Source organism: Cyprinus carpio, chromosome A7 (genome assembly GCF_018340385.1).
Source record: "Cyprinus carpio isolate SPL01 chromosome A7, ASM1834038v1, whole genome shotgun sequence".
Taxonomy (NCBI): Eukaryota; Metazoa; Chordata; class Actinopteri; order Cypriniformes; family Cyprinidae; genus Cyprinus; species Cyprinus carpio.
In genome coordinates, this window is record NC_056578.1 from 20328687 (window position 1) to 20343054 (window position 14368).

Here is a 14368-nt window from a genome sequence, read left to right on the forward strand (position 1 = left end):
AGCATGATGTGACATTTTTTTAAAAGGTACAAATCTGTCACTGGGACAGTCCCCTTTCAAAAATATTAATATATACACTTTAGATACGTGCATGTAATTTTAAAGTATTAATATGTATACCTTTAGGTACTGATATAAACTATTTAGGGATAAGATGTACATTTTAGCTTTTGTACCTTAGGGTTTATATGATGTATTATATGATGTTATCCTGGGGGCAGCCCATTCACTAAACATTTCACTCTTGATGCATGTCACAAGCCAGAACACAATGACAAACTGACAAAAAGAGAGACATTTGGGCATTTATTCTTTTTATTGATACACTACCTCAGAAGAGCCTATGCTGCACGGTGTTCCCTTTGAATAATTTCAAAAAGCACTGCAGTCTTAGAAATTACAAAATGTTAAATACAAAATGTACATGAAATGACAATACAAGGCTCCGTAAACATCAACTGAACCTGTACTTTTATTTTACAAACCATTCAAGCTACCCAAACTTTAGGAATGACATCCATTTCAGAGTATCAAAAATAGAGTTCTGGTGTTTGCATTGTCATCTGTATTTAAAATGGGAGCACATTGTTCGATCTTTGGTTTCTAGAGAATGAAAATAGGTGCTTATCTAGGGAACCTGCTTCATCCCAGAACTCCCCATCCATAATATATATATATTTATTTATTTATTTATTTTTTTGCTTTTTTTTTTGTCTTGATTCTCAAAAACCCCTAAAGCTAAATCAAACCCAAACCTTATGACACACATTCTCTAACATTGCATTTTAACACAAGTTAAGGCTTTCCTACCGTATATTTGATAGTTTAAATTAAATAGTCAGTGGCATTGAAAACACCTGTCACTATATGTAAGGGTTTTACATACAACAAAATATATATACTTACTGTATAGATGCAAGACTAACAAACAAACCTGCTATTTGTATGTTTGAAAATGACACAGCATCATATTGTCTGTCCTTGCATAGCCTAATGTATCAGTGTGCTTTTACACCATTCAAATTCAAAGAGGTTTTTAAAGATACAAAACAAATCTCTACAATTCACTGAATACAAACTGACATAAGCGCATATGCACAAAACCGTTAAGACGCTTGCTTTGTGCATGAACAGACACATCTTGACACACAGAACTCGTCTGGCGTACTACTCTACGAAGAAGCATCTTTACAGCATCTAGTCTAGAGGCATCAAGGTTTTCTTTCCTTTTTTAATTTTTTATCTTACAGTCTGAAGGCAAGTTTATAGTGCATAGATTTTTTTTTTGTCTTTTTCAAACATAATTAACATTCATGGTTACAGCTATATGTCTCAAAGACTGAAAAAGAATAGAAAAACAAAAAACAAATGTCTTAATCAAATTGTGCCAGTTTTCATAGGAAAATTGAAAGGCAAAATTTAAGGCATGGAGCCAATAGAAACCAATAGATTTGTTTGCTTCACACGGTCTCTGCTCTGGCAGTGTCTGTCCCAGTGAGTGAAGTACAGAGGAAACCTGCTCACTCCACTGTTTTTGTCCACACAGCGAGCCAATTGTGAGCAAAAATGAGCACTATCATTGTCTAAGATGGGCTGAGGGGTTTGGAAGCTGGTTTGGATTTGAACCTTTTTCCCCCAGAATGCAGCAGGGATTCTATAGTACATTCTATAGTAAGACATGTAGATTGTCAGAATGCAACCTTAAAAAAAAAGTAAATAAATAAAAATAATTATATATATATATATATATATATATATATATATATATTTATAGTTGGATAGTTAAGTTTTTTTTTCTTTTTTTAAATTGTCCAATACAATTGTTTATGCATAACTGTTTCTCTAATCAAAGGCACAAAGCGAGTATCAGCATAGTCAACATATTATTGTGTTTGAGTTCAATGCACATGAAGCCATATATATATATATAAGCTTCATTATCTCTAGACCTTTTGGTCTACGGTCATGTCACGAGTTCATCTTCCCATGCAACTATACAAAACATGTATGTTATCTTTAGAGTCTGAGAACAATTCTTTTGACTTTTAAAGCAAAGAACAGTGAATGTAAGATTCAACACGATCCACAGCACTCCAGAACAAAAGATGAAGCTCAGCTACTTTCTAAGTATAAAATACACACACTGGTTTCAACCGTCGTCCTTCTCCTCAAAAAAAAAAACAAAACAAAACAAAACAATATATATATTGTTAGCAGAAAGCCTGTTCACTATCACAGCTACCACGTAAGGCATTTGTTCAACCTGAAGAGGAAATGGGCCAATCATTAAACAGATTATCTACAGCTCAGAAAGGTCACTAGACGTGTGGAATGTTGCATATTATTACTACAGACTCTGTGCAGCACCCGAGACCCCGTCCACTAGGGGGCAGCACTGGGAGAATTGTCAGAGAAAAAGGAGGAGTTTTTGCTGGTAAGAAGGCGTGACGTGGGCATCTATCACGCTTCGAACACCCCTCAACTATCCCACTTAAGTGACTGTAGAACTGCTGCCGTGTGCTGCATATTCCGGTCAGGGATGAGGGTGCTCCACTGCATAGCAGGCCAATCCCAGAGGTGAATCTGCGAGCTACAAATAATAATACATCATGCTGTCAGAGAGCCCTGAATTCTAGGTTTTTTTCCAGGAGAACACCACAAATCCAAGTTTACTCCCACTCAAGCACGCCTGTGTATGTGTATATACAGTACACCTGATTTTGTGTCCATGCGTACAGTATATAACCCAAATTCTCCCGGCTGTTAGCGTTTACAGCCAAAGCTGTGTTTGTGAATCTAGAGGAAGCAATGATTGTCGCTCATATTGCTTCTGGATCCACACTAGGAAGGGCTGTTTTTGGGCAATTGGGGCAGACACTGGCGTTGGTTGGAATCTCTTTGCCCGGCTCTGGAGTCCTGGGAAGACTGTGTTGTGGGCTAGGACTGACTGTGTGCAGCTGGCGAGCCTCCATGAGCCTCTGGGGCCTGAGACATGTCTCTGCCTATGATCTCATTCACTGAAACACACAAAAAGAGACATTATTTAGATTATTTAGGAGAAGATATTACTTCAAGGACTGGTATACTGTTCAAAAGGTTTTGGGTGTTAAGACTTTTAAATGCTTTTTTAAAAAAAGAAAGTCTCTCCTGTCCATTAAGGCTGCATTTCTATGACCAAAAACACCACAAAATCAGTCATTTTATAAAAAATTAAAACAATGTAAAATAACCATTATTTAATTTATTATATTTGTATATTGCAATCAATTCCTGTAATGGCAAAGCTGAATTCTCAGCAGCCATGACTACCGTCTTTAGCTGTGTGGAACTTTTTTTTTCCAGGATACTTAGGTACAAAGTTCAGAAGAACTGTATTTATATGAAATTGCTGTTCCCAAACTTTAGTGTGAACTTTTATATTGAGCATTTTAAAAATCAGTTCTCATATATAACCACTGAAGGGCAGTGTTGAGCTGTGTAAAGTCTTGTACAGACATCATCTTCGAGTGCTGATGGAAATTAAAGACAGAGAGAAGAGGGTATAAAATAAAATAAAATAAACTTTCATATGTAGCAACTTAGGGAAACAAAGTGTGTGATTGTGCGTCTGTGAGTGCGAAGATGTAAATTCTGACAGCAGCAGTCTTATGAAGATGACCACAAGTAACACAGGCTATAAAAGCATCCTCTGCTGCTTTAACTGCGAGGCTTTGGTGAAGCCAGTTCATTATGAGTTTGATGGCCTTTGACTACATTTCCTTTAACCTGTTGGCTTGGGCTTATAAAGCACTATGAAAGGCCTGCATAAAATTGATCCTTTGTTAAAACACATGTTCTGTATCCCGGAAGGCAACAGAGCAAGTGTGGTAATTACTTTAGAAGGCCGGGAATCTGAATCTGTTTTTAACAGGTCGTCCCAGCAGGGTTCTGATTAATGCTGTGAAAATATGACTGTTTCTCCACATGCTCAGTCTGATAGTGGATGTTCTCAGCAATACTGCATATAGCACATATTGCTGGCATGACACAACCAGTCAACGGCAACCATAATACAAAAGTTCATCCTATTAAAAAAAGCAACAGAGAGGGAGAACTAGGGCAAAGACGGTTCCTCACTCTGTGGAAAAAAATGATTGTTCCTTGGAGAGATGGAGGGTTTTGACACACACTCACCATGACATTCAATCACCAGATTTCCAAGCCTGTCATCGGAGTAAGAAACCACATCTATAAAAGGTGATGAAAAATCAGAGGGAAAAGCTGAGGAGCTGATGGACAGGTTGAAGGGGGCCCCAGGTATTTTTGAGACAGGTACCTGCTGCTGCAAGTGAGTTAATAATCCCCGCATTCCTCATCCAGACAACACACGACTGACTGGGATGGACTACATTTTCCAACAGAACTAAAAAAATGTGAGCTCAGTCAAACTGAACAAATGTGTCGCTCTATTCTCTACACTGGATTAAAGCTAAGCTTTTTTTTTTTTAAACCAGCATCAGTAGATGTATATGATGTCATATTCAGTAATTTGTTAACAAGACATCAAAAGCCAGAGAGCTGGACTTCGTTCTAAAAAAAGCATTAAAGGTAAATAAAAGAATACATGTTTAAATGAGAAATATGGCAGAGAGTGTTACCAAAAAGTGGCAGACCACCATATAAAGGGCTGTGCTGATCCACTCTAAATCTAATTAATGAGCATCTCTTATTATACTCACTCAGCAGGATGAATATTTAAAGCAGTTGTGGAGTGCTTGAGTCACACTGTGTATGTAACTCTACTGATGTTTGTGATGGTTATACACGGCTCTTTGGTGTTTACAAAAATCAAAATGTCACAAGAACTCTAACAATGCTGTCATATTAAAGTGTGTCATATTTGCATAAGTTATTGTAGTTACTTGTTTAATGTAGATTATATAATTTGATTCTTTGTGTGCAGTGTCTATTTTTTCTCTTATTTATGTTTATTAGGTTTATGTTTGTTCTTGCTTGGTGTACATTTTGTGTTAGCCTCAGTGTGTTGATTGTTATTTTGTGTGTTTGAAGTTTAGAGTTGTTTTAGTACATTTCTTATGTGGTTAATGTTATTTGTGATGGTTTTGTGTGCAAAAGTTGCATGTTTGAATGTGTGTGTGTGTGTGTGTGTGTGTTTCAAATGCCCAGCCGCTGTCACAGATCATCCTGTTGGCGTAGGCGGCTCTTCCTCTTGCATGAACACACTTCACACATGCAGACCTGCTCTGGGCTGATTGTGAGTTCTGCTTTAAAACCCACTCAGTGCGCTGTCTGCCTCTCACGCTGCACAAACAATCTAACAGTTACACACACACACACACACACACACACACACACACACACACACACACACACACACACACACACACACACACACACACACGCACGCACACACTGCACAACCTCACACACATTGTAGGAAAATGATACAACTTACAAAACATATTGAGTAAATGTAAATGGAAGCACCTCCTGCACACTTTATATGACAATTTGCAACTCTCAAAGATTGGGAATTTTATTTGACATTTGAATAACAAAACAAATGAATTAAAACACATATATATATATATATATATATATATATATATATATATATATATATATATATATATATATATATATATATATATATATATATATATAAACATATATAAACATACACTTACACTATATATATATATATATATATATATATATATATATATATATATATATATATGTGTGTGTGTGTGTGTGTGTGTGTAATACTTTATTTGTTTTGAAATACAACATTTAAAATTCCAGTAAACAAATGTAAAAAATTTATAAATTCATTAAAATACCAGACTTTTGCAAAAATGTGAAATAATAAACCAATGAAAAAATATATTTTTAGAATAAATGAAAAAAAGAAAAAAAAAAGGCTACAAGCAAAAATGGTTTGATTCAGCTACTGGCATGGAGCATTAAAAATGCACACTTTAACATCTAGTAAAGAGAAAAACAAGAAAACAGCAAATGAAAAAAAATGTATGCCAGTATTTTTAGCACAGCACAGTTGGTCAATAAGTACAGACAGCTGTTTAATCAGCATCTGTGGTGTGCCTGTGGTATTGGCAGATTTTTAAGGGTGCCGAATTTTTGAAAAGACTAATATGTTGTCTGCCACAGTATTTACTCTACTTTGAAGAGGACTTTTGTATTTTAAAATGTTATTTTTCCTGTCTACTCCTGGACCAAAAGCTTTCTTTTCTCACTTTTTCCATTTTTTTTTTGTGTGACACAAAAGCCCACTGTAGCACATTCATTCAAACACACAAAAACATGCTGCAGTTTCGATGCGTACTCTCTGCAAGTTCACCTCAGGACAGCCAAAACTCTGGGTTCAGCGTGTATAAAACTCACAAGTGGTTCTATTCATATTACAGTCGCTAACTGTAAAAAAAAAAAAAAAAAAATACAAAAAAAAAAAAAAAATTACTAATCTCACCAATATATTAAGGGAGTGAGTATCTAAACGTGAGCTCTGTAGATATTAGCGATGCATCTGACTCAGTTAAATACGGGAAGTTACTGTGCAATATATCGCAATATAGCAGCAACTGACCTGAGAGGTTTCAACATCGTCTTTCCCCACATGTAAGAAAGCATGATTCATCTCGATCTCTTTCGCATAACGCTAGAGAGTCTCAGCGTAGAGTCTCTAAACAGGGGATCCTCTTTGGATGAGTGGAAGGGGCCATCCCTTATTAACATATAATATACAGGGTCTGAGCCCGAGAGCTGACAGACTGCAAGACTTTGAGCTGGGGTAAATGATATTGTTTGATGGTGCTGCCCCGAGACTGAATCACCGGACTAGCCACTGCACAGGCTGACCGTTAACGGAGGCATCAGTTGAGATGGGCTGTCATTACTGCTTACTGGGCCAAATATTTGATTTTCTTACAGGAAATAGTTTTAGACATTCATAACCAACATTTGGTTCCACACTAGCTAGCTTTACTAAGGGACATCTGAATTTAAGCTAACCTGTTACTCTTTCTGGGATATTTTTATGTTGTATATTTAACTTAACATAGATTAAAAAAAAAAAAAAAAAAAAAAAAAATCACAAAAAAAACAAACAAACAAACAAAAAAAACATTTTTTTTTGTACTTTTAGTTAGAAAAAATTGATTGAGTTAAGTTATTATGTCGTGCCAATTTTCTATGAAACATGATTCCATTGTAGGTGACATCCTGATGATATATAGGCTACATTTTTCTATTTTGAAAGCAGCGAATGTGTTGTGTTATGATGGAAAGTATTATACTAGGTAAGACTGACCTCATCAGCCAGAACAACTGATAGCGAACACCCGTTTCCATTTAGGAAAAAAGAAAAAGAAAAAAAAAAAAAGTCAGATGTTTAAATGACCTGATCTGTGTGTGAAATGTGAAATCTAGTGCATGTTTAGACCATGGGCATGAGAGGGTGATCTCTTTGTTTACTTCATTTACGTTCCCTTCAACCTGTTATAACCCTGGCAGCGGTATACAGAAAACTAAACAGCAAATCTCACTTTTTAAAACAACTCTAAAAAAGAGGGCAAAAAAGAATGATAGACAAAAAGTGGCTGAGAAAGCAAAGGGGAGCAGTCAGTTTGATCTGTGAATCATATTGTGGATTCCCCATCTAAAGAGTCAGGCAGTGATTCATCCACATATACTTTGACCAGAGGCCTCGGCAACCTCTTAATCATGTTTATTCACTGTCTTTAACAATTAGTACAATGTAGCCATGTGGCAGAACAGCAATACAAGTGCCGTAAAAAAAATATTCGATTGTTGTTTTATGAAGTGTCTGACCCATGAAGAAATTTTTCCAAGTAGATTTTTTTATTTATTTAGAAGGAGCTCAAGTGAGTTTGAAAATGAAAACCGTAGATTACCCAGGTGAATAAAATAAAATGTTCCTAATGAAACTTATGGATTAGCACATTTTTACAACAAAAAGACAAGATCAAACCACAAAGTGCATACACAGCCACATTCTTAGCACAATTATTCTGGCCTCCCTCCTCCACTCGAATCTTTTTGTTCTATAACCAGATTCAAAAAGGAACTCTGAATCAATAATTAAGCAACATAAAAGATGTACAGCAGATACATTTTCCCCAAAAACAAATATTATGGGAAATTCAAATTAAGTCATTCAAAATAGAATTACCCAGCACATTTGCATTACATTTAACCATTTAGCAGACACTTTTAAACCTACAAATGAGGACACAAGCAATTTAACAAAAAGGAACAAACAATAATACTGAACTTAATCTTAAAGAATAGTTCATCCCAAAATGAAAATGCTGTAATCATTTACTCTCTTTACCTTTTTCTTCTTCAGTGGAACAAGAAGATATTTTAAACAATGTTGGAAACGAAATAAATAACATGGAGTTTTTGGGAAAAACTAACCCTGTAACAAGAGTTAACCAGAGTAGTACAGAAACGAAAAGAAAATAATAAATAAATTCAACAGAGAGAGAGAGAGAGAGAGAGAGAGAGAGAGAGAGAGGGAGAGAGAGGGAGAGGGAGAGAGAGAGAGAGATAGAGAGAGAGAGAGAGAGGGAGAGAGAGAGAGAGAGGAGAGGACGGAGGAGAGAGGGAGAGAGAGCGGAGAGAGAGAGAGGGAGAGAGAGAGAGAGAGAGAGAGAGAGAGAGAGAGAGAGAGAATTTTTCTCACCACCCAAAATAATAAGGTGAAAATGCCATGCCAGAGAACAAATAAGTCTGAGCTGGAGTTTCCTGGTCAGAGAGTGTACCCTTGTCACATTAATTCCCAAGGATCTTTGCACCACGCCACATCTCCGCCGCCAAACACCACAGCAATGCAAACTGGACTGACCACAATGCCGCTGCACGCCTGCGCCAAGACCTCAAAATTATATTCCTGACACCGTAATTGTACGGAAAGATGACACAAAACCAGGTTTCCAGTGGTTTAAGAAGACTTCTCTGATTGTATTTAATGAGCAGCTTTGGGCCCAGATCTGTGTTTTTTCCCTTCCGCTCTCTTTTTCCCTCAGAGATGAGAGGAGTTGTGTTATTAATTTGACACAGTCATTTACCACTGGCTAAAGACTACAGACCTGGAATATGTTACATGTTGAAGTTTCCGTACCCACAAACGGAAAGAGGGAAACAGACGGTTGAAGGCAAAATGTTAAATGAGGATATATGCTATAAGGAGTAGTACAGAAAACACTTATCACATTATTGACAAATGTGATTGTTACTTTGGTGAATTCCAAATGTTAAAATTAACTATCATCCCTTGATAGAAACAGAGTGACACAAGATATAATCTCTAGGACACAAAGTAGAAACTGTGTGTGTGTACAGTATGACAGGGATACAAGACCCGAAGACAGCAGGCTTTGCCTATTATTAACCCAGATCAGTGCACTCACGCCGGGGTAGCAGCTGCACGCAGACATCCACGAGAACAAAGGAGCACAAGCACACGCCTGCATACACGTCTCAAACACAGACCTCTGGGAGGACATTAATTAAACACAATTGACATGAAAAAGAGTGGAAAGAAGAGATGAGACGAGGAAAGAGAGTAAGTCTCCTGTAAGTACTGACACACTCTGCTCCTTCTGTTCAGCATGAGGGAACCAGTCCAAACTCATCAGGAAAATATGGCACCCAAACTCCTTATGCTCATCTAACACACACAACACACACATGCATACAGCTCACTCAGCACATAAGCAGTCTACATTTAATCACGGATATCATGTTGAAAGATAAATGCAATGGTACTAGTAGATTACTCAAATTACAACGTTCTTTTAACCTTTGGTTTACATCTTCTATGTTCTAGTCCTTCTTTGACCTTTCTGTTTGAGAGTGTGCGCATTTGTGTCAATTCGCTGTTTTTTTGTCTTCCATCTGTCAGTCTGTCTGTAGCCCCTCCCCAGCACCACCTGCAAAGAGTCTTTGACATCACCTGTGCCATCTGTTCACACACACAAACACACACCGCCCGGACAATTCTTATTTGTCCATGAAATCCCAAAACAGTTTCAGCCCTTCAATATTAGCTTTCTATATAAATACATTTTAATCCACCCAGTGGCAGCACCAGATCCACACAGACCTGGAATGAAAACAATGGGACCAGAATATCAAGTGGGATTCCCGCCTTCTGCAAACTGCTAGTCAGCACTATTAAAACCAGTTTAACCTGAAACAGAACGGTTTTGGAAATGAAAGCCAGTAAGATTTGTAAACAAACACCAGGTTTTACGCTAAACATTCATCTGCATTCACACAGAAAATCAGAATGCACTGCCACTGTCAACCACTGAATTCTGCTGAAAAGTGATTCATCAAATGGAACTGAAGAATCTGGGGCCATAAAAGTGCCAGGAAAGTGTGATTAAGAACTGCAAAGTCTGACTGATACATAAACTTACATTTAAATCTAGTGAAACTCTCAGCCAGCTGCAGAGCTCTTACAGTTAACCATGACGAGTGATTCATGGCTCTTATGAACAGACATGAAAGAAAAGAGAGCAAGAAAAAATGAGCAAGTTTATATTTAAAAGCAATAAACAATAAGCATAATAATAATATGATAAATATTGATTTTACTATATGGAATATAGTAAACAATCACGATGCATGCATAAATGAATACATTTAATTTTTTTTTATACATTTATGAATTATTATTCAGGGATGCAAACTCATCATGGGTAAAAAAGCTGACAAAGAAGAGCTCCAAAAAATAAAAATAAAACCCTACATTTTTTAAACACATTTAAAATATTTAAAGCCTTTATTATTTTTTTTTAACTTTGGCAAAATTCACTTTAAATGTTCACTTTCATTCATGAAGAAGACAGGGAAAAAATGGAAAACAAAGAATTAAGATGAAAATTACATGAAATTACCATTATATCCAGTAGATGGCAGCAGAGGATCACTCATTAGCTCGGTTTCCATTTCAACTCCCTAGGTTTTAAGTCTTGCTTTTGGATTTATTATAAAATGACTATGAAGTATAGCAAGTGCAGGAAGTCACAAGAATAATGTCATTTGTCGTAATGTTAAGATTAACAATAATTTGTCGTAATGTTAAGAATAAATAAATAAGCCCAGACATCAACAGGCTAGTAGGGTTAATTATTTAAATACTTAACTAGTAAACTAAAAAATAAAGTTAAAATGGTATTATAATGAAATAATGCATTAAACATTTTGTCATTTTGGATTTAATTTAAAAACTACATATTTCAAATACTGCCTAAAAAGGACACATCAAAGGGAGAGCTTTAAGTTATCTTTACCTGTAGAAGCTGCTAAACTTTAAGGCAACACAGGCTTGTTGCTGCTGTAGTTTTGTTACTCTGAATTTACTCTGCATCACTTAAAGCATAGCTCTGGTTTGAGACTAGCTTATCAGATAGTTTGTTCCGTTCATATCACTGTCCATCACTCGCGCAATTTTTTACACTCGCGTTTGTCATTCCTGAAACAGTATACTTGAACGTTTTGGTCCTCTTAAACTTTTCTTCAAACTAAATGAAGTATGTAGAGACACTGAGCAAATGGCACAATTGTCCGAGCTTACACACACGAAAACTCCTGATATAATCAATAACTAACTACACAATGAATATCTTATTTACATCATGCTTTTTTTTTGTCTTCTTATAATAGGAAGATCTGTGAGTGTGTAGAACTACATAAACTTGCGAAAACAAAAATTAGATCAGAGCGGATTCTGACTAACCTCCAGTAAACACCTCTGATTGGCCACTGCTTTCAACACAGATGCCTATGATTGGCTACAATACTCCACGCTGCAAAACATGTTGTAAATAGATGCTTTTGGTTTTTTAATTTGAAACCAGCACACATACACATACACACACACACACACACACACACACACACACACAAACAACACACAGGAGCGTTTGAAAGCGGGTGACTGAGTGGGTACAGAATGGAGTTAGTACTACTGGCACTGTAAAAAGACAATCCCCCCAAAACAATTTTAAAAACTCAGCGGATCTACCCAAATCACACAAATGACCCAAATGGCCAAAAGGTGACAAATTTGCATCCCTGATTATTGAAAAATTAAGTGACATTTGATTTTTTTTTTCAATTTTATTTGGACTTTTCTAAATTGTTTTTACATAGTTCCCATCAATTCGATAATGATTTAAATTAATGAATTGTAATACTTTAGTAACATATAGTAGTGATAGTGGTAGAGTTTATATTCAAATGCAATAAACAATTATAATATTAATCCATAATATTAATATTATATGGAATATAGTAAATAATTATGTATAAATACATAACAGTGTATTTTTCCAAATTGTCTTTATAATTTTTCAATTAATTCATTAAATAGGCCAATCGTTATGTTTTAGCAAAACATGCCATACATTTCAATAATAGTGAAAGCTGTATGTTGACGTGAAAGAAGGTTTATGTCAGTGACTGGAGCTGTGTTCTGTTCTATTTGCAGTTCATTTCTGACCTCCTTAACAACTCTGTGCTCAAGAGTTTCAGTCAGAGAATGACAGACCCTATTTATAGCGTGTGCTTTAGGGAGGATACAGTCCCTGGTGAAATTGTTCAAAACTTCACTTTTAAAAATGCTCAACTCCATTCCATCTCACACACTGAATGCATGAGGATGTCTAATGCTATATGTGAGCAACATGTAGGCAATGAATACTTTGTGTGAGCATGCCTACTCTGAAATATTGAGCGAGTATGCATGTAAACAGTATGATTTGAAACAGTGAATTAGCCTGTGCACATCTGTGAAATAGTATGCGGTTGGCTAGGAATGTGAATCTTGTGTATGTGTGTGTTTTACACATGGCCACATATAGTGAGGGCAGTTTTAATTACTTAGACAAATGCTGCTGGATCCTTCTGGACTCATACTTCACTACACGCACACAATCTGTTCATTAACTCTGTCTGACTGCACATTTGAATATGTAACCGAAGAATTCCAGAAAGCAGAAAGCAAATTCTGGTCCAGGATTCATATTTTAAAAACATGACGACATTGCTGGTATCTGTGCTGATGAACTACAGCATCAGCCTGAACTCTCTCATCAGTCATCCAAAAATAAAAAATAAAATTATGATAGATGCACCAGGTTCAGAGTGATACAGCCCACAAAGCACTTGAATTTTAATAAATTGCTGAGTTGTGATTAAGGAATCCATTGCGGTCTGTTGTCTGAGCTTTTCACATAAACACATCATCAGCAAAAAATATCCACACAAACACAGAAGTTGAGAAACAAGCTCTCCCGCTCTGGCCATGTTCGGAATGGAATACTAGTGTACTGCTTACAGTACGCTGCACAGTGCACACTGAATATTGTATATTTTTAAAGACACAAAAATAATGTTAACTAGTAGTATGTATGGTTCATGCTGCCACATGACCTCATTACATGCATGTAATTCTTTGACAACTTCACAAAACTAAAAATGGATACATACACTAGCATTCAAAAAAAATTTTTTTTTAAAGAAATTAATACTTTTAATCAGTAAGGATGCATTAAATTTTATAAAAATTGATACTAAAGACATTTTATAATCAGCATCAGTTACAAAAAAAAACTGCACAAAATTAGTATTGCTGTATTTTCAATAAAATAAATGCAGCCTTGGTGAGCAGAATTGGCTTCTTTTAAAATACATTCAACATTTTACAGACACTGTAGTGTATATTAATAAAATTGCAGTTTATGTTATATCTGCTTCATAGCAGGTCATGCTGAGCTCACTGCATTATGGAAGCAAGCTCTATTGTATATACTATAGTGTATTCTTGCAGTCAACTGTCAAATGCAGTAGTTATTTTGAGTATTCAATGCTAATTATGCATACTACATAATGCAAAAACAGTGAGAGTAGTAAGGTAGTATGCAACTCCAAACACAGCCTCTCAGCTTCCCTCCCCCACCACTGACATTAGGTCTCATAGTTCTACTAAGAAGGATTACCGGTGTAAGGAATTCGCCCTGTGTCATGACACTCTTAAGATCTGGGACCTGCCAAACACTGTAATGCCCCAGGCAACTTGTGCAAATTCATATTAGTAAATGAAGCATTTCCTTGTTTATTTAATACATTCTAATGTCCTTGCTACTACTGCACAAAATCACACACATATTTATTCACCCTTAATGTATTATTCACACATCAGTAGACTGATTACTCTAAATTACTATAATATCCATAAAGGATCATATATGAATAAAGTGAATAAAGAGGTAGTTATTTTAGGGAGTACTACATAACCAGGGGGAAAAACAAA

At 36.0% G+C, this 14368-nt stretch overlaps 1 protein-coding gene across 3 annotated transcripts in view; it reads right to left on the bottom strand.

The window, feature by feature from the left end:
* Positions 1-301: 301 nt before the first annotated feature.
* LOC109102658 (nuclear factor of activated T-cells, cytoplasmic 3-like) overlaps positions 302-14368 on the bottom strand; it is an 82313-nt gene continuing 68246 nt past the window's right edge. For all 3 annotated transcript variants that reach the window (XM_042760290.1, XM_042760291.1, XM_042760292.1), the window contains one exon: positions 302-3017. In XM_042760290.1, the coding sequence (XP_042616224.1) occupies positions 2938-3017 (80 nt within the window). In that variant the 3' untranslated portion in view covers positions 302-2937. The remainder of the gene's footprint in view (positions 3018-14368) is intronic.